Source organism: Carassius gibelio, chromosome A21 (assembly GCF_023724105.1).
Source record: "Carassius gibelio isolate Cgi1373 ecotype wild population from Czech Republic chromosome A21, carGib1.2-hapl.c, whole genome shotgun sequence".
NCBI lineage: Eukaryota > Metazoa > Chordata > Actinopteri > Cypriniformes > Cyprinidae > Carassius > Carassius gibelio.
In genome coordinates, this window is record NC_068391.1 from 8,537,564 (window position 1) to 8,555,720 (window position 18,157).

General features: G+C 37.1%; 1 protein-coding gene across 1 annotated transcript in view; it reads left to right on the forward strand.

Annotated features, from left to right (window-relative positions):
• Positions 1 to 18,157, forward strand: part of LOC127942344 (breakpoint cluster region protein-like) — a 60,121-nt gene that overhangs the window by 37,957 nt on the left and 4,007 nt on the right. The window contains exons 5-18 of the mRNA XM_052538031.1: positions 2,678 to 2,785; positions 4,037 to 4,097; positions 4,373 to 4,425; positions 4,736 to 4,876; positions 10,450 to 10,571; positions 10,875 to 11,040; positions 12,031 to 12,150; positions 12,259 to 12,334; positions 12,416 to 12,520; positions 12,852 to 12,926; positions 13,039 to 13,136; positions 13,593 to 13,724; positions 16,499 to 16,558; positions 16,641 to 16,750. Coding sequence (XP_052393991.1) covers positions 2,678 to 2,785; positions 4,037 to 4,097; positions 4,373 to 4,425; positions 4,736 to 4,876; positions 10,450 to 10,571; positions 10,875 to 11,040; positions 12,031 to 12,150; positions 12,259 to 12,334; positions 12,416 to 12,520; positions 12,852 to 12,926; positions 13,039 to 13,136; positions 13,593 to 13,724; positions 16,499 to 16,558; positions 16,641 to 16,750 — 1,427 coding nt within the window. The remainder of the gene's footprint in view (positions 1 to 2,677; positions 2,786 to 4,036; positions 4,098 to 4,372; positions 4,426 to 4,735; positions 4,877 to 10,449; positions 10,572 to 10,874; positions 11,041 to 12,030; positions 12,151 to 12,258; positions 12,335 to 12,415; positions 12,521 to 12,851; positions 12,927 to 13,038; positions 13,137 to 13,592; positions 13,725 to 16,498; positions 16,559 to 16,640; positions 16,751 to 18,157) is intronic.

An 18,157-nucleotide genomic window follows, 5' to 3' on the forward strand; every position in this document is an offset into this window, starting at 1 on the left:
CCTTTTTTCACCAAGCCACTTGAGCAGATACTACAGTGTGTGCTTTGTGTCTCGAGCAGAGGCTATTAATAGTGCCATTCGAAGATTGTGTTCTCTATCTCTTGCACTCCCCCACACCTTTTCCATTAAGTTATTTCCTCACGTGACTCTGCCGACTGTTAGTGGGGCAGATAAATCCTTAATCAGTCTGTCTCGCCAGCGCAACCACGTGTCATATTCCACATTTATTTATCTTTCCATTTTCCCCTTCATTGTTCCCCACTTTCACCTTCCCACGCGTAATAAACGGAAGCTACAGTCGCCAAGTTGCGTTTTCTCCCAGAAGGTGCTTGGCTTTCCTCAGACAGTCAGTTAGTCAGTCAGGCAGTCATTTTGGCCTGAGGCTATTTGCCACTGATCCCCTCTCCGACGTCCATTAACAAGAATCCGAGGCAGCAGACAAGGCACTGCTCAAGGATGCAGCCTCCCTGAAAAGACAGTTGCTCGCAGCAGGAGAGACAAGTAGACGAATGAATGAGCAAGATCTAGTCAAAGTCGGTGATAGAAATGTTTCCTGCTGTTTGTTTTGTGTCTTCCTTCCTGAGAGCTCATGTTGAGTAAGAAAACGCAATGCAAATCATAAGCAATGTATGTCAAAGGTGTTGCTCGTTGTCCTGCTCAGCTGTGAAAGAGATGCTAATATTCCTAATCACTTGCAATAAATGTTTTACGCCTGTCGCTGACACACATGTAAATTCTCTGGAGAATTTTTCTCTTTCTATCAGCGAGAAATTCTGACATTCCCATCTTTTCTGTGACCTTAATGAAGAATATCATTGTGTCAACACAGACTGGGGTGTCTATCTATCTATCCATCCATCCATCCATCAAAGCTAAAAAAAACCTCAAACCTACTATAAACGCGTATATCCTCAAAAATTGGCAAGCCGAATGGGATCAGTATAGCACAAATAAACTTTACCAAATCAATCCTGTGGTTGGTTGAAAACATTAGCCTATGTCCATTTTTAAACTTGGTATGACCACGTTATCTGCACCATCTGCTGAATAGGCCACATCAGATGTAGGTTTTGTTAATGGGTGAAGATGCTCTTTAATGCCTCTTATGCCAGAGTCCATTATCTCTGAAACATATTTTGATGGACTGTGATGTTTTGAACTCCTCTGGGACTCATTACTTTTCTGTTGATCCTTATTAAATTATTTTTAATGAAATGAAACCATATTTAGTTTCTTTTTTATATATATATATAAAAAAGATAAACTTAAAAAAACGTAAAATAAATTTGTTTCTGTCTACATTTCTTCCATTTTGTTTTTTTTGACTGATTCACATATATTACATAACATAATGAGCAATTTGTATCCTTCAAATGAAATTTAGTGTCTACTCTGAGGTCTCTGTTTAGTTGGTTTTGTATGTTTTAAAAACATTTGATTCAAGTTGCTTCAGTCTATTGACATTGCTAAATTTTCCGTTTCTTGCTTCAGCTTAATGCATCTCCTCACAGTGCTCAGCCATGGTTTGACTCGACCCGGCATGTGTTGTCGTTGCTTTATTACGGTCATCATCCTTCTCCACGCTGTAATGAGGTTGTCGCAGAGTAAATTCCTGTCCTCCATGCAGCAGATAGATTCTGGCCCAGAGCAGCTGTTTCTGCTCAGCATGGAGAGGATTGTACACACTGCGAAAATGACTTCACTTATGGTCTTTTTGGCCTGTGCAGAATAAAAGATTTATCCCCGGACATACCTCCAAACCTGGATGTGTACTTGTGGGATGAGATTGACTGATGACAAAAACAGTGGTGGCATTCATTCATGTCCAGCATTTGTGGTTATTTTGTTTTTTTGTTACCAAAAACATTTTGTTTTAGCAAATAATTTGTTGTTCTCTCCTTTTGTAATGACTATGGCTAAAGTTATACAGGTATGGAATGAAATGAAAATGAATAAATGTTAATAGAATTGCAATTTTTGGTTGAATAATCATTTTAATGGTACAGTAACAAAAGTATAGAGTCATAAGGGCGAAAACTAAAGCTATTCAATTTAAAGTGTAAAACTAAATTGCTACCAAATGTTTGAAGAAATCAATAAGATCTTCTACATTAATGTTGTCAACTCCACACGGTCAGTCCAGCTAGACAAATGCCTTAGCTGGCTGAGCTCCAGCTTATTTATTATCATGACTATACAACCACACAAATCCTTTATCATCTTATGTATATTTGTGTTTTGAGAGATTGATTGAGCCATTTCCAGAGAGAGGTTTCCAGCTCTACCGGGATGGCTATGGAGATTTGATGGGCTAAATCAAATTTTCAATTGTGCTTTTTACAAGAGCCAGCAGCATGCATTAATTGTTCACTGTAGAGTTGGCCTCTGCTGCCATAGCAACTTCTGTTGTGGGCTCTATAGCCACACACAGCAACAGCCCAGCTGCTCCTGTGGCGATGACACTGTCCTGTCTGTCCATCCCATGTCACCATGGCGAGTCCTTGCTTGCATCTCACTCATTACTGATAGTGTCGCCAGAAGCAGGAACTGACATTTTAGATATACTCTTGAATCCCAACAGTTTGGATCCAACTGTTTTAAAGTCCACCATAAATGGGCAACAAAGACAGAGAGATGCATGAGTGGATATGACTCACTTTGTTTTTTCTTCCTGCAGGCTAGCCAGCTTGGAGTGTACAGGGCCTTTGTGGATAATTACGAACTCGCAGTGGAGACAGCAGAGAAGTGCTGTCAAGCGAACACACAGTTCGCAGAGATCTCTGAGGTAATGCCTTATGGAGTGCTCAAGGTCTTGTTATTCTAATACGAGAACAGATACCTCTACCCCAAATCCCCAGCTTAGTTATTACCACAGCAACCTAAGCTTCTGATTGGTTAGAAGGCATAGAATCCAGTAACATAGTTGATACCAATACCAGTGAAATGTAATTATTCTTGAGACCAATTTTAATAACAGAGCACAAATATATATATATATATATATATATATATATATATATATATATATTTGATATGGAAATCCCTAATTCGGGCTTATTGTATTGGTTAAAGTTAGAAAATAAGAACGTGGAATTGTAGCCTCAACAACTTCCAATCAGATCTGATTCTGTGTCCTTGATGCATCCTGCCATCAAAGAGCCAGTAATTTTCAGCTTTTATGCGGGGCTTTACCTGCCGCACTCCTCCATGGGGTCACTCAGTGTGACTGATTAACCAGAGAGACCAGGATAGCAGATCTAAAAGTGGCGCTCAGCACTCTTCAGAGTTCAGCAGGAGATTTTATGCCTTGCTAAATGTTATAAAGAGAGGCTGTCTGGAATAAAATCTACATGATGATGCTCACTTCGTCCCACTTTATTCCCTCTACCAGCCGTTGTCATGCCAACTACTACTTCCCTTTACACTTTGGATATTCCTCCCTTCTAGCACCACCAAAGGCGAACATTAGGATAATTGTTTGTTCACACTGGCGGGGGTGGACAATTTCTAGTGGGTTCTAGAGCGTATTGCCACCAGTGTAAACCTTGCAATAGGAAACATTTACTTAGTGCATATGTAGATGAAATGTGACTGATTTATTCATTTAGTCTCTCCCAAAAGGGATTATTTCAATATACAGCCAGTAAAAGAGAGAAAACATGTATATACGTCATAACACTTGTACACAGTCAAGTACAGTATTTAACAGTAAGCTTTGTTTGTTTTTACATTTAATATTTGAACTATAATGTGCTATTTACAAGTCTGATAAGCTGTAAGGTTGGCAAAACCGCCGGCTAGTGATGCCAAATTAGCCGTTATTTTAATCATGACTGTGTAACAAGTTTTATGTGAACATAACCATCTACATAACCAGCTATCATTTGTTAGGAGAATATCTCCTATAATATGGTGAAAATAGTTTTTCTGCAATAGTAATCTGTTGTCCTTTATGGGATAACAGTTACCAGCCCTGCATAATGGTGTGCACGTCACAGGTTTATTGATCCTGGGTTTGTCTCTGATATCTCTGCAGAGTCTCAAGGTCAGGAGCACCAAGGAGTGCAAGGACCTCACAGCCAAATACTCACTGGAAAGTAAGAAACAATAGAACTGCATTCATTGTTTTTACGTGGTATTGGATTATGTGTTCATTATATTATCTGTAGTATTTTCATTGAGCTTAAGTGTTGCACATTTTGCTCTCAGCATGTAATGTCATTTCTTCTTTTAAATTCAGTTGCATAAAACCCATTGAGTGGGTGTATTAGATAAGGTTTCAAACATCGCCATTTGAGCCTGCAGTATGAAAGTGGCTCTTGTGAATAATCGCCCACTGTGTGTGTGTTCTCTTCTTTTTTGTCTTTGCCAGCTCTGCTTTATAAACCAGTGGACAGAGTGACCCGGAGCACGCTTGTTTTACATGTGAGTCAACATTAGTTTATCATAATATTTTCTTTATTTCTTTTTATTCCATATCCAATTAAATTTGAAATCGTAGTGTACTTAGTCCAAAGGGCACTGCAAACAACACAGGGAACAAATGCACATTGATATATCACTTCATAGGACATGACTGTGCTGCCTTATTGAACGTTGCAGTTTCTCTCATTCATAGCAGTGCTTGTTCACTGACCCCGGTGTATATTGTAAATGGTCTTTGGTTTTGAATTGTTTTTTTTACTAGTTTTTGAATAAATCCATTTTTCGTTGAATGTTTGTTTATTTTATACAGGATCTTCTGAAACACACACCTACTAGTCACCCAGATTACCCCCTTCTGCAGGACGCCCTCCGCATCTCACAGAACTTCCTGTCCAGCATTAACGAAGAGAGCACACCTCGCCGACAGTCCATGACAGTGAAGAAGGGAGAGGTGAGTGTAGAAACCCCTCCTTCCCTCCATTGTACCCCTCTCACTCCCTCAGAAGTCCTCCATCTTTTTAACGAAGTAGTGTTTGTCAAAAACATATTTTTAAAGGGCACAGAAATGTCAAAATTCCAGGTTGCACATAGTCCAGGTGCCCTGAAGCCATCCAGCCAGTGAGCTCCCATCAGGATATACAGCCAGTCATTTCCATCCATCTCAGAGCCAGCACACTCAGCCCTCTGCTCTCCATGAAAACTATCCTTGGGCGACTCTGCCTTCTCTCTATTTCACACTAGCATATACTCTCTATCTCCACAGAGAGTTTATTCTATAAATAAAACATCCTCTATTTGTTACTGAACTCTTTGCTGCATTTGAGTTTGTGCTCAGATCTAGTGGGATTTATTTTTAATCATCTCTTCAGTATCTGCTTACTAATGCCCGAGTCATGATGATGTCATTTTTTAAAGGCGGTAAAAAAGCACATACCCTCGCTGACCCCAGCCAAGAAGATCACCCTTAAAGAGATCTTGGGAAGATACATTTGGTTTTTGACATGGAGAATCTTTGTGCCGCCCCCTTCATCGCAGCAATGTGGCCTCAGGAGAGTGGCAGATGAATTGTTGCTGTATGATTGATGGCGAGCAGTGCTTGTGTGTAATTTGCCTTAATGACCCACCTCGCTCTGTTTTGCAACTCATTGATTATTCATAATAGGCCATCTTGTGTGGAACAGGCTCCACCTACTTCAAGTAAACTGTGAGGGAGAGTTTGCTACTACTCTATACACCCCTCCCGCCTTACACCCTCGGGGCCAACTGATCAAATATTGATAGTATGTGCATGAAAGAAACTCATGGAAATCAACGTTGTTGTGGAGCTTATTGTCTTTCAGTAGAGTCTAAGAAAACACAAGCCTTAGTTTGCCTTCCTTTATAGTTTCTAGATGATTTAATAACCATGATTTCTTTTTTATCTAAGGCTTGCATCATTAATACCATTTCTATTGCAGGGACTTAAAGAGACCATGATTATTAAAATTTGGCATGTAGCATTCTAAAAATAGCTTAGGACACCTTAGAAATTGTGTATCTATATCCACATTATATATATTGGTTATCAGCCAGTATTACAGTTTTATTTTTATTCATCAGTATCATGATTAGGATATATATTAGTGGTGGGCTAAATAACTAAATAACAGTTAATGCTATTTTCGGCGTTAACGTGCTGCGTTAACGTGAGACTCTTATCGGGCGATAAAAAAAATAGTGCCGTTAATCTATTCTTTAAAGTTGGGTTGGGAGCTGTGTCTATACTAAGCAAGCTATGATTACTTTCACCTTGATATTTTAGCGCGGATGTATACCTAGCCGAATCTGTAGGGGGCGGGAACGAGTCTTTAAACCTGTGTGTATGCCTACTGTGAAATTACCACATCAAACGTGACGTGCTAACATGGATGCAGCTAAGATGCCGCCGGGTTTGCTTCAGGGAATTTAAAGAAAAAGAAGCTTCCCAATGGAAACCTCGACAAGACGCACGCCTGTTCGACACATAATCCATCTGCAGTGCGAATGCAGTCCGTGTGCGTTACATATGTGGTGCTGAAGCATCACGGACTCATATTCATTATGCTTTCACGCAGGACGCCTTTGCAGTCCGCTACTCGGTACGTAAATGATCGCTCCTGGAACGCACTGACAGACCACAACCGCATGAACGCTGGAATCCGTTAACATGGGTGCGTAAAAAAATACGAAACGCATACGCACTGCAGACAGACTGTGTGTGAAACAGGCGTAAGGTTGTTTGCACCTTGTGCAATGTGGAATTAGTTTACAGATTTCTCAAGCACTTTGTGATGCATTTTGGAAACAGGAAACAGTCCCTGGTCTAATGCACCACCTGGCTTGAGAAACCCATTCTAAAAGACTTACTTTTAGTCATTATTTTATTTGGGTAGCACACATATTCTGAATGCCTTTGGCAGAATTCAAATGAGCCATTTTAATCTAGATTAATGTAGATTAATTCCAGGATTACAGTGAGATTAATCTAGATTTAAAAAAATAATCTATGCCCACCTCTAATATATATATATATCAGCTGATATTGGATATTTAATTTTACATGCTCACCCTCTCCCCCTTTTTTATATTCATAGAACCATCTAATGCTCAATTAATGCAGATTTTTTAAAACAGATCTTTAAAAATAATTCAGTAATGCTTTTAAATGTTTTCTTAAGAAAATCTCGAAATGAATATCCATTTTTCATACTGTACATTAAATGTAGCATATTAAGCTTATCTATTTTGTTTGCTTGTAGGTTTTTTAGTGTTGTATTTTTTATTTATTTACACAAACTAGTATAGTTTTTTTTTAGCCATTTATTGGTTTCCTGTTATAACAAAAATAATTACTGGTTTATTGGCATTGGTTATAATTTGTATATCATTGTATAATTTGTACTTCTTATTGTTTATTTTTTTTTTTCATTTAGTTATTTAGTTCATTTAGTTTTTTAATTTAGTTCTAGAGATGCATCTAGCTTAAGTAGAGAGGTACAGTATGGTGCCCTAAGCTTACTTCTTTGGTTGATACAAATGAACAATGATCTCATTATTTAAGAGTAACTTCAGAACTGATATCAGTGGGCAGCTAGAAGCATTAACATGATTGTTCAGGTCATGGTTGCGTTGATTAGCTATGGGCTTCTAGTGTTACCCATTCTGGAAACTGGAGGTATGTGGGTGAGAGAGAGAAAAAAGATTCAGGGTGGCCCCAGAGGCCTGCACTTGCTGGGCTGAAGCCAGTTAATTAAAATGCAAATTAACCTGCCGATTTCAGAAAGCAGCTTTCAGCGTATGCGATACACTCACACACAGCGATGTATGATGGGCTTTGTATGTAGTTGCTGCACACATGTGACATTGCAGACACACACTCATTCACAATGTAAATATGTATATGAAGTGTCTGCACTATGCACAAAAGGCACATAAACACAAACCAATCCAAACATGCTAACTCCTGAATATACACGTCAAACATATGCATACACAACCAGATGACCTCGGGCTCGTCGAAGCCACCTGCTCTGTTCAAAAGACTATCACAAACGTATGCACATCAACATACCACACACAGACTCATGTGATGAGCATTTTGCTTCTTACCTTTATGACACAGTCTGTTGAGAGGTAATTTAAGCACATAAAAAATTACTTGATTCTTTTTGAACAATGTAACACAGCCAGGGATATGCTCATAATACTAATAAAATAAATATATATTAAACATAATTTTAAGTAGCATGTTAAGAAGGCTAAACATGTGCAACCCAGAGGGTTTCTGTCTTAACCACACAAACACAAACAGTTTGAGCCGCTCAGTTTTGTAATTCTGAATGACTGTGTGTTTAATTTTCAGTGGTTTCAGTCTGTTTGTAGTGGGTGATTATGAGATATTGCTATTGTCATGTTTTTACTGGAGGCAAACTGTTGGAAAATGTCATCTGATGTGCTGAGACAGCTCATTTGAGCGTGTCCTCTTTTACAGAGAGGAAAAAGCACATCATGTTTGCTGTAGACTAGTAAGATACTGGTATAGATTTGTGAACAGTGTACAGTAGAGTACAACTGTTTGCGGAAGAAATTGAACTAAGAAACCAAGCATGTTTGTTTTTGGATATATGTGTCTGTGCCTGTTCTGGAAATGTCAGTCATGTCATTGCTGATATATACGGTAGTGCTTTTTGAAATGAAACAGCGTTTAGTGTCTTCTGTTGGTTATATGTTTTTATTGTATTGTTGTTTGTTGAATAGAATGTATAAGGGAGTGAACCACTTATTAAGTAAAGTGAGCAGTTCCCTGGCCTTTTAGAGATACAAAGATCTTTTGTGCACTATATGTTTTAGTCTGAAGTTAAGATAATATTTTTGCACTACCCCTTTGCAAATAAAATAAAATAATACACATGAACATCAAATTAACAACAATAATGAAATGATAAACATCAACAATTACTTTTTACCACGATTCTATATTTTATAAAAATATATATATATATATATATATATTTTCACCATAAATACTATAATTTTTTTTTTCTTTTTGCATTTAGATTACTAAGGCTCGCTAAAAGCAAATTTTTTAAAACCCAAAGCATTCAATAATGCTTTAAAATGTAATATTTTTCATACTATACATTGTAAAGTTGTGATGCCTAAATTGAATAATAGCTTGTGACAAAGTGAGATCTGCGAAGGTTCCTTCACTCACAGTGATGTCACCAAACACTGTTGTTTCATGTACATGTCGCCTTCCCTACTTTTTCCTCTTTTCTCTTTAGAAGAGTTCAGCAAGCAAGTTTTAGATAAGCTCTAGAAGTTGTATTCACTTCCTGCATGGTTCCCCTTTGAAACTGAACCAATATAATCTTGGTGGTGTGGGAGCATTTGGGAACATTGTGTTTACAAGGATCCCATTTCAGTATTGCTGAGTCTGATCTTTTGAGCCTTTTGAGTGGAGTCTCTTCATTCACTGCTGGATTCATCTGTCCTATTTTAAGACCGTAACCATCTACTTACTGAAGACCCCACACATTAATTACTGAGCTGAGGAGAAATGGGCACTGTTAACCGCTGATTGAACTGTTTGCATTGACTAAACAATGTAATTGCTCTTCCTGTTGGTAGAGATATGGAGAGAGGCTCTTTTCTCTCCCACTACACTTCTGTATGCAGAAAATGGAGCCATGTGGAATAAGAATCTCATTTTTGGCAGTGCCATAAGCTGAAATCAAGCCATTACACTTTGTTCTGGAAAAGCAATGATGCACAACATGGCTGGCACGCTGGGATTTTTGGAATGAGTATCCGTTGACTTACATCTATTCTGTGTCCCCAGCTACAGACAGCACATCACACACACAGTGCTGTGAAATTCACTCAGGCGTCCAATTATTCTTTTTTGGGTGAGTCAATGGCTGCGATGTTGTTGCATCAAAAATGAGTGGTCTTTGAATGTGGAGGTGAGTGGAGCCGGGTTAGAGCGTCTCACGATGAGATGCTTGTGATATCATCTTTTGTTTCCCCACTGCAGAGGTGACGTGTTGCTGTGGGAGCACTGATGCGTGACATGTGGCCGGAGGCTGTGTTATGCTCATATGTGTGTGTTTTCACACATTAACCACTGCTTAGGCTCATGGGACTATCACTTACCATATAATCTGTGGACAGGAGTTACCTGTTTCAAAATGTCCATTCAATTTTCTCATTTCATAAACACAAAGACTCATCAACACCAGCTCACTGCTCTTTTTTTGAGAGTTAGAAAAATAGAGTTGGACCACCCCCTAGTGGCAGTTCTCACCAACATGTCAACATTTTTCTATTTGGCAGTATTACAGCATTACACTTGTTTATGTGTGTTTGTATGTATATATATGTGCGTGTGTGTGTGTGTGTATATATATATATATATATATATACATATATATATAATTTTTTATATAATGTTTTTAAAGCTATGTCTGAACTGAAAATTGCCTACGTTGTTTTTGTGTATGACAGAACCGTCAGCTGCTGAAGGATGGCTTCATGGTGGAGCTCGTTGAAGGGTCTCGGAAACTACGCCATGTTTTTCTCTTTACTGACCTCCTGCTCTGTGCCAAACTGAAGAAACAGATTGGAGGGTAGGAACAATCTTCTCCTTTCATTTCTATCTTTCCATAATTCCGTCTGCCCTGTCATCATACACTCTTTCCATTGTTAAAAATGGACCAGTTCTACTCTCATTTACCATATAGGTATAGTTGAGTCAGATACACTTGTATTATTTTGACAACCTGAGCCTAACATTCTGGCTCTTCAGACCTGTGTGCCCAGTATGCACCAGCATCAGTACTCCATAATCAGATTTCAGGATGTATTTTTGCCTTGATATTCAATTATTTACCCCATCACCCCATTTCCCCCCTTGTGCTGTCTATCTGCAGTAAGAGCCAGCAGTATGACTCCAAGTGGTACATTCCTCTCTCGGACCTCACTTTCCAAACAGCAGATGAGTCTGAGCCCCTGCCTATCCCACAAGCCCCTGATGAGGAGCTGGATGCCATTAAGATCAAAATCTCGTCCCTGAGGAGTGAGATCCCGAGAGAGAGGGTACAGGATATTTTAGGAATCTTTTCACTCAAATTATCGTACTGATTATATCATTTGTAATAATTTTTGTAAAACTAGAAAAAGTGTGAAAAAATAGACCCCATTGTATGTATTCATGTATTTATAGTCTTATATTCATATGTACAAAAATATTAAGTTTTCAAAAAAGCTTTTTTTAGCATTAATAATAAGAAGAAATGTTTATTGAGTACCAAAATCATAATCATATTATAATGATTACTGAAGGATCATGTGACAATTCAGCTTTGCTGAAAATTCAGTTTTGCCATTGCAGGAATAAAATATATTGAAATAAATATAATAGTTTTAAGTTGCTGGGATTTATTTGTAGCAATAGCCTAAAAAGCATTGAATGGCTCAAAATGTATGATTTTTCTATGCCAAAAATCGTTAGTATATTAAGTGAAGATCATGTTCCATGAGGATATTTAGTCAAAAATATATATAAATATATATATAAAAACTTAATTTTTGATAGTATTATGCACTGCTAAGAACTTAATTTAGACAACTTTAAAGATGATTTTTCAGTATTTTTTATTTTTTTGCACCCTCAGATTCCAGTAATTGTTGTATCTCAGCCAAATATTGTTCTGTCATAACAAACCATACATTAATGGAGCGCTTATTCAGCTTTCACATGATGTTTAAATCTCAAATTTGAGAAATTGACCCTTATGACTGGTTTTGTGGTCCAGGGACAAAATAAAACAGCTATTTTAAACTGTAATAATATTACACAGCATTACTGTTTTTACAGTTTTTGATCAAACAAATTCAGCCTTGGTGAGCATGAGACTTCTTTTAAATACATAAAAAATTCACCAACCCCAAATTTTAGAATGTAAAACTTCTGAAATAGTGTATATTTGACTGTAAAAAGCTGTGTCTCAAAACCTTCTGAACTAGATGCATTCAGAAGTTCACGAGACAGCTCTCTAGATTACTTTTTGCTTGTTGCCTCAACAGAGGACCATCAAAGGTTCAAAGGTTATGGAGAGGCTGAAAAAGAAGCTGTCGGAACAGGAATCGCTACTGCTGCTGAACTCTCCTTACATGCCCCTCAGAGTACACAACCGCAATGGAAAGGTAAGAGCCAGTGATTCACAGCCTTTCTGTCCTATCAGATTTTCCTCCTCACACTCCTTTTCAACATTCCTGATCATGCTCACAGTCCATGTCCGTTATGCATTTCAGAGCTACATTTTTCTGATCTCATCGGACTACGAGCGTGCCGAGTGGAAGGAAGTGATCCGAGAACAGCAAAAGAAATGTGAGTAGCATTGTCACTGAAATCAGCAATAGAACAGGTGATAGTGTTTTTTTTCCAACTGAACACTTGCTCATTTTCCAGGCTTTAAGACCTTCAACCTGACATCGATGGAACTTCAGATGCTCACCAACTCCTGTCTCAAACTCCAGACGGTCCATCAATTACCCCTCACTGTCAATAAAGAGGGTAAGAAAGTTGCACAGGTCTACCAGATAAGATGAAATCAAAACAGTTTACAATCTTATAAAAGTTTTTCAAGATTTCTTGTGTATGTTTCTTTAGTGAACAAAAAAAGGGTTAAATCAAAATAAAATAGATAATATTTCTCTTAAAACAATCTTTTCTTTTCAATAATGTCATGTATTAACAAACTAATGAAATTGCAGAGAATATTATTTGAATTTAATAATATTTTTATAATGATGATAATGATTGTATTGTATTGAAATTTTTTTTTTTTTTTTTTTATTCTAATCATGTTTTGAACAGTTTTCTCTACTTTTTTCTCCGCCTGTAGAGGATGAATCTGCTGGACTGTACGGATTCTTGAATGTAATTGTCCATTCTGCCTCTGGACTTAAACAGAGCTTAAGTAAGTGTCTCTTTCCTTCTTCCTATCTGTGCTCTATTCAGAGTTCATGTACACATTTACTTGTCCTAACACAATGTAAAGAGCCAGTATCTTACCTTTTCCCTTTCTTTAGATCTGTATTGCACATTAGAGGTGGACTCCTTCGGCATCTTCGTGAATAAAGCCAAAACAAGAGTGTACAGATACACCACAGAACCCAAGTGGAATGAGGTAATCCCATGTGCCCGTCCCTGTCTATACACCATCAATACCGAAAGACCTGCCTGCTGAAATACTCTTGAGGCATTCATTCTTAATTAAGAGCAGCAGAAGCGAGGCCATGTGGAATATGGAGGCCTTCAAGACAAATTATATTACATTTTAATTAAGTGCAATTACAATTCTCAAAGTATTGAGGGGGGAAAAACGAGCAAATGAGGCTTGGCAGGTGTTAAGTCTAGTCAAAAGTGCCCTTTGAGTGTTTTGTGAAGCAAATTCAGAAGTTTTTAATTATTATTACTTTTTTATATAATAATGTTGTTTTTATATATTTTTTTAATTTATTAATAAAATAAATTATTATCCCAAAAAGATGTGCTCAGTGTAGCTGCTATGTATATGTTTGTTATGTGTATTTGTTTTATATGTTCTGGGTAATGTAGTTCTTCTGTATTGTTTCTGCCACAGGAGTTTGAGATTGAGTTGGAGGGCTCCCAAACATTACGTCTACTGTGTTACGAGAAAAGCTACAACAAAGCTAAGATGAACAAGGAGGATGGAGAGAGTACGGACAGAATTATGGGCAAAGGCCAAATCGCGGTATGATCAAAAACATTGTAACAAATTTGGAAGTTTTATTTTAGTATTACTGTTAATATTCTGAAATAGTTTATATATATATATATATATATATATATATATATATATATATATATATATATATATATATATATATATTTAGTTTAGTTTAGGTTTTATTCATTAGATGTGCTTTTTGTCACCATTTATTTTTCTTATATTTCTATTTAGATTTATTTAAATTTAATTTAAGAAATTATAGCACTTCAATTTCTATTTCAGTTTATTGCTAAGGCAACATTTTTAATTTTCATTTTAAGTCTTTCATTTGGTATTTTTATTTTATTTCAGCACATTGCAATTAGTGAAAACTATTTTTAATCATTTTAGTTTTAGTTTAACAACACTAGTTGGTACCACCCAGGCTCTTGCTATATACATTTTCAACCAAAAATGGAGTATAATGATATGAGAATGGTCGACGAGTCAACCCAACTAGTCCAATTTTCATTTTAATTAGCATCTATAAATCGATGAAATGTCACAATCTTGCCTTGTGGTATTGACTAAACTATTTATACAAGACTTATTAATGATTCACACAACCCACTTATAAGCCCTTTTTACAAATCCCTACTGGTTTACAGTTTATTTGACTTGTGAGCATAAATTTGCTTGGCTCATGTGAACGGTTGTGAGCTAAGTGTCATTCTCCATCTGGGCCCACACTCCGGTCAAAGGTATATCTGCTCCTATGAGAGACTCAGTCACAGATGGGGACTGGCCTTTATATCCCAGACATTTAATCTGCTTTTTAATAGGTAGGGTGTTATTCACTCTGCCCTGGCTTTTTAGGCATCAAATCATCTATTATTTATGTGACCTGTCTAAAAATGTCACACTCCAAACAACGTCAGATCAGCTGACCTATCAGTCCCCTCCCTAGAGAGTTTTGTGGGGTCACACAAACAGCACAAAATTATCTTCCCTTACAAATGACTGCTTGTAAAGTCTAGGTCTGGTTGCTTTTGGTTTCAAAGCGTTGGTTGGTGTATTGTGGGGGAAAGGGGGAAGGGATTAGGGGGCTGTGCTATGATCCCTCTAAAGTCCGGAAAGCAGACTTGTTTTTTTGCCATCTAGTGTATCACTGCATAAAGTAATTTTTTCATGTTTAATGAATAGAATGTATAAAATTCAGAATTTTATATAAATTCTTATATAAATTATATAAATTTTTATATACATTTTTTTCATCATGAAAAAAGATATTTTGTTTTAAATTGTTAGCTATTTTAGTTAGCAAAATTTAATTTAATTTAATTTTTATTTTTGTAAATGATGGCAGCAGAATAAACTTAAGAGATGCTCTGATTGGTGCACTGGACATTAGTAGCTGTGTTTGGGTTGGGGCAGGGCAGCTTACGCAGCCTGAGGTAAGTCAAGGGATCATCTATTACGAGCTGGAGGTGTGGAAATAGAAAGTTACGCACACTTACAAAAGGAAATAAGATAATTAAGTGAACAGCAGTAGATTTGGGGATTCTCAGAGAACCTGGATGAATCATTAATATCAGCATTTGCAGTGTACAGAGTAACTGGATCACTGTAGCTCAACGCTTGCTCCGGACCAAGGATTTATTCTTCTTAAAAGAGCAACAGTACTTACTGTAAACACTTCATCTGATATTGAAGACCCTTTACGTATATTATTTGAATGGAAGACTTCGGGATCAGCCATGGATCTTTTTAGAACTTTTTATAACCTTTAAGGATCTACAAGATACAGATCACACTACATTTGAAGGGATTTCCAATTCCAGCTGAAGATCTCTGCTCAGTCGTAGATACGGTGGAGATGAGTGAAGAGTGGATAGTACTTGATGAGGAGAGCAGGAGCTGCTGTCCACCCATTGAGGACTGTGATGGGGGGCTGGTGAAGGGTGTGGGGGTAGATATCTCCACGCAAACTGCCCCGGCAGGCAAAGGAACAAGGTTATGGGGCCTTGTACAAAATGTCTTGCACAGAAGAAAGGTAAAGTGAGGGATAAAATGGAATGAATTTGTTCATGTTGAAAGTAAACGGTTTAAGTCACTTGTCACTTGTCGTGTATGGGTAAATGGTTAAAGTTATGACGGCAGTGTCTTGCAGTGTGACATGCAATACTTCAAAATATTTATTAAAAAAATAATTATTATTTATATATATATATATATATATATAATTTGTATATATTATAACTTTTATTTATAATTTTTGCCACTCATGTCAGTATTCTCCTTCACACAGAGATGTATCATATAAAACATATATGGTAATAGTAATAAAGGTTAATTAATATTGCATTTTTGTGTGTGGGTGGGTTTTCCTATGCCAGTGGAGCTCTAATGCCCTAAGCTGGCACTGGTGCGTGGCCAAAGCCCCAGTTCTCACTCTTTCTCTCTCTCTGCCCTGTTGACATACAGGTTGTATTGACTGAGATGGTGAGATTAGATAGCAGAGCAGGATCAGGCCTTACACGAGACCATATGGAGATTAGGCCAGGATGAGGGAAAGGAACACGCTGAACTTGGCCCACTCCAGATGGCCCCACGTTTGCTTAGAGGGGTCAGAAATTGGCTGGTGATGTGCAAAACTGCTGTATAAGGAGAAGTGGCAGTATGAAAAATGTTTGTAACGGATGAAGATGTGTGGTCAATCCAAAAGCCCTCTGGATCTCAGCAAAGACAAATGTCTGTGTTGGAAATCTCATTGTATTTTATATTTATTCGTCTTGTTTGTTTGTTTTTTTATCCAGTTGGATCCACCGATGCTCCAGGGTAAAGACTGGCAGAGAACAGTCATACCTATGAATGGGGTAAAAGCATTCACATCTGTTCCTCTGCTGTAATCCTACCATCCATCACTCTTAATTAATAATTGTACACCTTTTTCTGAAGATTGAGGTGAAGATATCCATGAAGTTCACCAGCCGTGAGTTCAGCCTGAAGAGAATGACTTCACGGAAGCCCATGGGTGTCTTTGGAGTAAATATCTCCACAGTGACAAAGTGAGTCAGCACACAGTTTAAATGAAGATAGACATAGACTAGAAAATGTTTTTTTGTTTTGTTTTATAAAAAGGGAGTTTAAAGCACACATTTTGATGCTGCTTTTTTTAGGGATTCATTGTGTCAAAGAAAATTTGAATAAACAGTATAGAATATACAGTACAATATATAGAGTATAGAATATAGTAAATAGTATAGAATTCTATGAAAATAGAATTGTGCAGTGTTTGTGTTCAGATTTGATTGACAGTAATGAGGATTGTCTATAATGAGCTTCCTAATGGGTTTAAGGGCAGAACCAATTAATGCTATAAAGACGACATGACAACACCAATACAGATGCTCAGACCCTAACATGTGCATCAGAGGTCTCTACCCTGGCAGCACCTACCACTGATTAATGTAAATGAAAAGGAATTACTCTGCTTAATTTCCAAGCTGTTCTTTTCCATACAATGAAAATGTACAGTGAACACAGACTGTCAATTTTGAAAAGCACCAAAACCAACTTTTCTGAAACTGTGATAGCTTTATTTGAGGGACAGATACAGTTAAACAAATTCAAACCATACTTTTCAAATCTCATCTGCATATACACTCTTGTTTTGTTTTTAAGAATTAATACTTTTAATCAGGAAAGATGCAGTAAATTCATCAAAGTAGCCTAAAATTTTTTTTTATGGTTTCCACAAAAATGTTAAGCTGCACAACTGCTTTTTTATACGGAGCCCCGCACATGACATGCAGGAAACAAATGGTAGGCTAAATCTTGTGCACTATTTACTAATTCGATCCCTCAATGTACTAAAACGTGCACACGATTACTATTGCATTCCCTCGATTTACTATTGCGCTCACTCGATTTATAAATTGTGTGCACTATTTACTAATTCATTCCCTCGATTTGCTAAATCGTGCGCACGATTTAGCAAATCGAGGGAACGCAATAGTAAATCGAGGGAACGAATTAGTAAATCGTGTGCACAATTCATTTATTTTTTCTTGCATGTCATGTGAGGGGCTCCATATTTTTAACATTGATCATAATAAGAAATGTTTCTTGAGCACCAAATCAGCATATCAGAATTATTTCTGGAGGAACATGTTGCACTGAAGACTGGAGTAATGGCTGCTGGAAATTTATCTGTGCCATCTCAGGAATACATAACATTTTAAAACATATTAAATAAATTAAATAAATAAATGTAACCTAGGTGAGCATAATGGTAGCGTTATGTATTTAACGGTAATATATTTGATAATGTAATATTTATGTAATAATTTTAATGTATGTGAACACAAATAGTAATTGTGGAATTAAGATCATATGTTTAAAATTACAAATGTTACTTTTTGTTTATCCAATTTTTACTGAATGGAAGTAAAAAAAAAAGTAGTCCTTGTTTG